The sequence below is a fragment of the Cupressus sempervirens genome, chromosome 5, assembly GCF_028749045.1.
Source record: "Cupressus sempervirens isolate cs-2001-9-10 chromosome 5, ASM2874904v1, whole genome shotgun sequence".
In the NCBI taxonomy this organism is placed as follows: domain Eukaryota; kingdom Viridiplantae; phylum Streptophyta; class Pinopsida; order Cupressales; family Cupressaceae; genus Cupressus; species Cupressus sempervirens.
Window position 1 is genome coordinate 637,026,589 of NC_143122.1, and position 6,372 is coordinate 637,032,960.

The 6,372-nt window shown below is 35.5% G+C and overlaps 1 protein-coding gene across 4 annotated transcripts; it reads left to right on the plus strand.

Annotated features, from left to right (window-relative positions):
• The first annotated feature begins 2,301 nt into the window (after positions 1-2,301).
• Positions 2,302-6,091, plus strand: LOC149557512 (thioredoxin F-type, chloroplastic-like). 4 transcript variants are annotated; one of them, XM_089832168.1, is made up of 4 exons: positions 2,302-2,801; positions 3,435-3,879; positions 4,958-5,057; positions 5,581-6,091. In XM_089832168.1, the coding sequence occupies exons 2-4, from the start codon at positions 3,554-3,556 to the stop codon at positions 5,716-5,718; spliced, it is 564 nt and encodes a 187-aa protein (XP_089688294.1). In that variant the 5' UTR covers positions 2,302-2,801; positions 3,435-3,553; the 3' UTR covers positions 5,719-6,091. The 4 variants fall into 4 exon arrangements, with proteins under 4 accessions (XP_089688294.1, XP_089688291.1, XP_089688292.1 ...); XM_089832165.1 differs by having other exon boundaries at positions 2,799-2,905; XM_089832166.1 differs by lacking the exon at positions 2,302-2,801 and adding an exon at positions 3,011-3,286.
• The last annotated feature ends 281 nt before the right edge of the window (positions 6,092-6,372 follow it).

Here is a 6,372-nt window from a genome sequence, read left to right on the forward strand (position 1 = left end):
CACATGGGCATCTTTTAATTTTTGGATAATTGTATAACATTATGAACATTTAAGGATGTATATAAATAGTTTAATGACTTAGAAAACTATGTCATGATAACAATTTAATTAAATTTTAAGTAATAGATAAGCTACGAAGTATCAATTCTTTGAAAATTTGTGGGTGATTTTATCTAGTTTTATATGAATGTTTGATAGCAAACACAGAATGGATTTTATTTTTTCTAATAACCAAATTGGGTCCTTTAGATTCAAGCAGTTATTGTCCTGGGTTGCCCTAGCTTTTTGAAAGGGTATTCTCTGTAGAGGTACAAAGTCTAATTAATTTAGAGGAAAATATTTTTGGGCTTCTTAATATATTTCTTCCTCATTTAATTTTAGCAACTCTAAAAGGTTTAATTGCTTTTAAGTTCCTTGCATATGAAAATATCTTAGACTTGGGGATATGACTCTATACCATTTTTAGATGCTTTTTGCAAGAAGAGAAAAATGGCTATTCAATCCTTTTACATGTTGGAAATTTTATCCTTTTGATTAAGAAAAGGACCATTGGTAGACAAAGTAGTAGTATGGGAATACTTTCCACTGATTTGATTATTTTAAATTAAAAATATATTACTCAACTTTATAAATCTAAAAAGTAGCCAAAAGTTACAACATGTGTACTTATTTCTAATTGATTAACTGTAACAATAATTATTATTTAATTTCAATAGCTTGATAAGTTATCTGATTAAGTTTGTATTAGATCCATTACAAGGTAAATTTGATAATAGATCTCACTTCAGAACCCTAGCTATGGTTTCAACTAGGGTGAGTAAATCTCTGTAATTGGTTTTTATGCAAGTGTTGCCCAGTTTGGAATTTTATAGTTCTAACTATCCTTCAAGTGTGGAGAAAGGGTGTTGTAGTTTTCATGGTAGGTCCTTCAGTGATGATGACCCCAATATCAATTGTAAGTTAGTAATGGCCTTTCATGGTTGCAATAAGACTATTTTGATTCCCAATAGGGGAAATATCTTTGGTTAATATGAAAACTTTGTAATCTCTTCTCAAAGAGAAACATGTAATATTGATTTAGAATGTACCTTAAACTAATTGGAAAATTTATTTATCTCTTGATAAATTGTACAAGGGGCCATGCCCCCTTCAAGACCCTCAACTCATGGGCATTTGTATTCGTACAAGACTTCGGTCTTAGGCTACACTAAGGGTTTTCTTAACCTCATTCTTTTTTCCTCAGTGCTTGCACTTGAATGAGGTTTTTGTAAATATTTTGATATTAATAAAAAATGGGCTTTTGCCTCTTACTGATTAAAAAAATATATACCAATTGCACAACAGTTAGAGGCACTAAATAGAAACTAATTGCTTAACATTCTAACCTACCATCATATTACACTAACACTATCAACACTTTCGATGAGATTAAAACAAGTGAGGTAGTGATCTAGCAATTACTTATCCCTTAAAATGCTCGATCCACCAATTGATGATTTTCTCAAATGAATTGTTCATCTAGTGCACTTAACAAAAAAGGCACAATCTCTAGGATGACCATAAATTAGGGCTGAGATATTTGAAGAGATGGTGAGTGCTTTACTCCTATTAGCGATAGGTGTTTTCTAATCTCATGATTATGTTTTCTTGTCCTCTAGTTAATTTTGTTGGGTGTTCATCAGGTAGGGTTAGATCTAAATAGATCAAGCTTCTTCTTGTATTTCCATCTTTGTGAATAGTTGTCACATTACCTTTGCCCTTCATTTCTCTATTTGTCCTTCTCTACCTAGTGGGATCCTTGTTTCCTCGATGGCAAAGGTGGGATCTCCAAATAGAGATGTTCATTGTTTTCAAAGTGTATATTTACTTCTTCTCATCGGTCGCCTTGCCAATGCAATCAATTCCCTTTCTACCATATGTTCTATGTAGTTTGACTTCTTCACCACATCCTTCCTCTCCATCTGCCACCTTTTCCATCCAACTTCTTCTCGTTTTTTATTAGTTATTACCTACTTTAAAAAATGCAATTATTAATTACATGTGATTTTATCAATTTAATTAATACATGTAGAAAACTCTCGAAAGCCTAAGATAGCTTGCTTAATCTAAATTGATTGGTTACAATTTAGTAAAAAAATGTTTAAACAAATTAAACCATTTTAGTTAGGAGATTTTTAAAAAATCGCTAGTAGGTATCCAATGAAAGTTTAGGTTAGTGCAAGCCTGGTCCTTCGCAACCCGAGTTCAAACTCGAAGTTGGGCGAGTCAAATATCAACTAACAATTAACTAATTGGTCGTTGCCGCATGCCATGGAAATTCCCCAGCCGCCCAGACGACATCAAATGCAAAAGCATGGTGCACAACCATTAAAGTCAAAGTTCATGTGGTCATGTACCATTTTCTTACAATTTTTTAATCGAATGCACTTTCGCACAACAAAAACAAAACAAATTAAATGCAACCAGCCATTGTAGACAATTACAAAAGCACGTTAAAAATCAGAGGCATAGCGACAGAGGCATACAGATTCCCCTGAAGCAAGGTCCAAAATCTTTTGCCATTCACATCAATGCTGTCTCTTTCTGTGTTGTGCACTTAGACAAGTAATTTCATCTTGATTATGTCTTGATCTTCGCTTAAAAGTGAGTTAAAATACGCATCAGTCGAAGATATTCGTAGAGATTCCGTAGTGGGAAGCCCTGATTTCCACACAAGTCTTTGTGGGTGTGGGCCAACCAAGACTGTTCAAACGGCATCTTGGAGGTTTTGTACTCGTCTGGACTACTTTCATCTGTTTAAGGTCAGTTTTCTTCAGCATGCCCTTTTATGGGACAGTTTACTGGACACCCACTTTCAAGATTCGTGTTCTGAAGGGCATTTTATTTGCAAAGTTCTGGTTTAGAGGTAACATATGCATGCGTCCAAACGAATTTCTTTTGTTTATTGAATTTAACTTGGAGATTACTGATTTTTAAGCATTTAATTGGATACCCTATTTTGTATCGTGCGTTTTCATGCCGTTTACTGTCTGCCCATCCGATTTTATGCTTTACTGCACTCTCATCTGATTTTGACTTCTTTTATTTGATTTTTGTGTATTTTATAGAAGTCATGATTTTTATGCATTTTACTACAGGCTCACCTGTTGTAAATGCATGATACCGCATCTCCTCTTGATTTTCTCTTGGTTTGGATTTTTCGTTGGAATAATTGATAGTTGTACTGTTTTGAATCCAAACCCTGAGACCCAGGTTCACTGGCACGCCATTTGTTTTTATTTCGTGGGTAATTTGTAAAGTTGGATTGTTTTGACCTTATTTCCTTTTTGGTATCTGTGTGTGGGCTTGACTATAAATCTTCTATAAACGTGTTGGAGAATTATAGGGTGAGGCAGATCTGCTTTGGACTGATTAATTTCATGTTTTATTTGAAGGTTGGGTACCAGGAATAAGAAACCTTGTTGTAGATCCATAAATTTGGGGCATTGGAGTTTCTTATATCTTAACATTAAGAAGACAATCAAGGAGTATCTTTGCCTTCTTTTGGATTCTAATGGCTGCTGTTTCCTCCGCTCAAATTGGAACTGCCCAGCTTACCAGATCCCCCGCATGTTGTTCCCTCAACATTGATCAACCAATCACCGCTTCTGTTCAACTTAAGAAGTGCAAGGGCTGGCCTGGTCAGTCTCTGAAGCAGCAAAATTTCTCCCTTGCTTTCAGAAATCACGCTCGGAGACAATATGGATCTCTGGCAAGAGCAAGTTTAGAGACTGTTGCCCCTGCCACTGGAAAAGTGACTGAAGTGGGAAAAGATAGCTTCTGGCCTGCCGTCCATGCTGCTGGTGACCAGATTGTGGTGTTGGATATGTATACGCAATGGTAATTTCCAATCACTGCTTTTTCTTCTTGAAAGTAGGTAGGCGAAAGCAATTTGACATTAAAGTACTGTATTCTCGATATTTAGTGCGATTTTGGTGCCTCCCTTTTTATGGGTCATTGTCCGATTATCTTGAAACTTTGAGTGTTTGTAATTTAAGTACTAAATTCATTATTTGCTGGGAACAAAAAAGAAACACCAAGAAAGCAGGGTAAAAATAAATCCCGATTTGTGGGTTTTCATTAAGAATTGTAACTTCTGAATTGCTTTTTCATGCAAATAATGAGAATATGTATGCATTTTGTTTTTGACTTCCATGTAGATTAATGCAATGGGAATGGATTGCACCCAAGGAATAGAACAATAGTTGAGTTTCCTGTAAGATACCCCTTGCAGGGTGGAAGCACAACCTCTGTTATAGTGTAAAGCTGTTGAATTATCATTCCACTGGTTCGATGTGTGTTAATGGAAGACTTAGGATGGGTTAAGTCTCAAAAAGAGTAATTCTTCATCTTTCTTAGTATTTACTAATTTTGTTCCCCATTTCCTCCTCGTGTATTATGAATCCCTAAGCTATCTTCATCTTGTGTCCAGAATCATACATGGGCAAAATTGATATGGTCACTTTCAATCGTTGAAGAATTTTGAAGCTTCTCATCTCTAGTGTGCCCTTGGCATTTGAAACAGTGATGATTCTGTTGAGCAATGTCCTGCATGGTGCTTCGGTCCTAGTTTTAATAGCAGTGATGGATTTGGAATTTGGGTTAACTTAAGCCAATGATTCATCATATGAATGAAAAACATAACAGGTAGATGAGCAATCCAACAGGAACCCGATGAGATATCCGAGTTTAGCTTAGCGTAGCTTAAGCATGGCAATAAATGTTTATCCTGTGTCAATATAAATGATTTTGTATTTGTGTTGTTTAGATATAAATGTTAACATGCACCAAAATGTACACAACTTCATAATGTAATGAAGTTATTCTAGAAGAGATTTTTGTCCTTATATTTTACACCCAAAATGGAGGGATCTAAGTTATCTCATATTCTAACTTTACCTGGCAAATTGCTGTGAAGGTGTGGGCCATGCAAGATAATTGCTCCAAAAGTGGAGCAACTCTCAGAGAAATACTCGGATGTTGTTTTTATGAAGCTTGACTGCAACATGGAGAACAAGGTTTGTGTTTCTTTTAGCTCATCGTTCACGAGTCTTTTAATGCAATAGACCTAAGTTGCAGCTCATTTTTACTAGCGTTTATTGCTCTTCGGAACTCTTTTTCATCCTTTTTGGCTTCTAATTAAAATTTTGAATAAAATCAATGTTGTGATGTGAATATCAGGATTTAACTATGTGATTTTGAGTCAAACTCGATGACCCATCTTTAAGTTAAGCGCGCTCAGGCTGGAGTAGTACTGGGATGGGTGACCTCCCGGGAAGTCCCGGTGCTTCACCCCTGTGAGCATCACCTAGATCCAATGAGTGCTAAGTGTTCCATTTATTCTCATGAGAGATGGATTCATGTTGAATCACTACTCATGAAAGATGGGTCATCGAGTTTGACTCAAAATCACATAGTTAAATCCTGATATTCACATCACAATTTGACTAGCTGTGGAAATCATCTCCTACTTATCAAAATCAATGTTATTCTGCCTAAGCTGTTTTATAATCTATGTTTCGAATGATGCTTTGGTTGCAGCCGTTAGCAAAGGAATTGGGTGTTAGGGTTGTTCCTACTTTTAAAATTTTGAAGGGCAAAAAGGTTGTTAAAGAAGTGACAGGTGCCAAATTGGATGATCTGGTGCAGGCCATTGAGACTGTGAAAGCAAGTTCATAAATAATGGACTCGCCAGTCGCGTTGAGTTTGAAGGTTTCTGTAAATTAATTACCAAATAATGGTTTTTTTTGGCATATTTGAACAGGAATTTATTCTGTTCTGTGAATTGAAGTTGGCATTTCTGTTGTATGTGTGCGAGCATGGAATTGTAACTACTCTTTTCATTTCATACTTCGAGTTTCAGTAATAGGTGTTTGAAAAATGTCAGAGAAAGGGAAGATCTAATGTAAACGGTCTGACAGAAATTGGCTATACACCAAAAGTTACTCATAAAATTGGTGGTAGTTCATACACTTAATCTTTAAATATCTGTAAAATTATCGGAGATAATCAATTGTCTGAATATAATCTATCCGCATCAGCTTTTGCATCACTTGAATCTCTCCTTTTAAGGGTTGTCGATTAAATTATAAATCTGGTCAACTTGCCTTACTTGAGGCAAGATAAATTATTTTCATCATTTATTCTGATTCAAAATAATATGTGCCTCCAGGATGCCCCGTATGTAGTTTCTTTGATTGTGTTCCTACAGGAAGTAGAGTTTTAGTACAATCGATTTATAGGTGTCACTTTGATGCACTCATGATTGCAGTCTAAATCAGTGTAGGTCGTGCATAAATCAGTATTATACTTACAAGGATCAATATTTTGAAG

What these genes read in the sequence shown, in the direction of transcription:
- LOC149557512 (XM_089832168.1), top strand. Translation starts at nt 3,554, where the DNA reads ATGGCTGCTGTTTCCTCCGCTCAAATTGGAACTGCCCAGCTTACCAGA. An exon ending in TTGGATATGTATACGCAATG is followed by an intron (nt 3,880 to 4,957) that starts GTAATTTCCAAT and finishes ATTGCTGTGAAG; the next exon opens with GTGTGGGCCATGCAAGATAA. An exon ending in ACTGCAACATGGAGAACAAG is followed by an intron (nt 5,058 to 5,580) that starts GTTTGTGTTTCT and finishes CTTTGGTTGCAG; the next exon opens with CCGTTAGCAAAGGAATTGGG.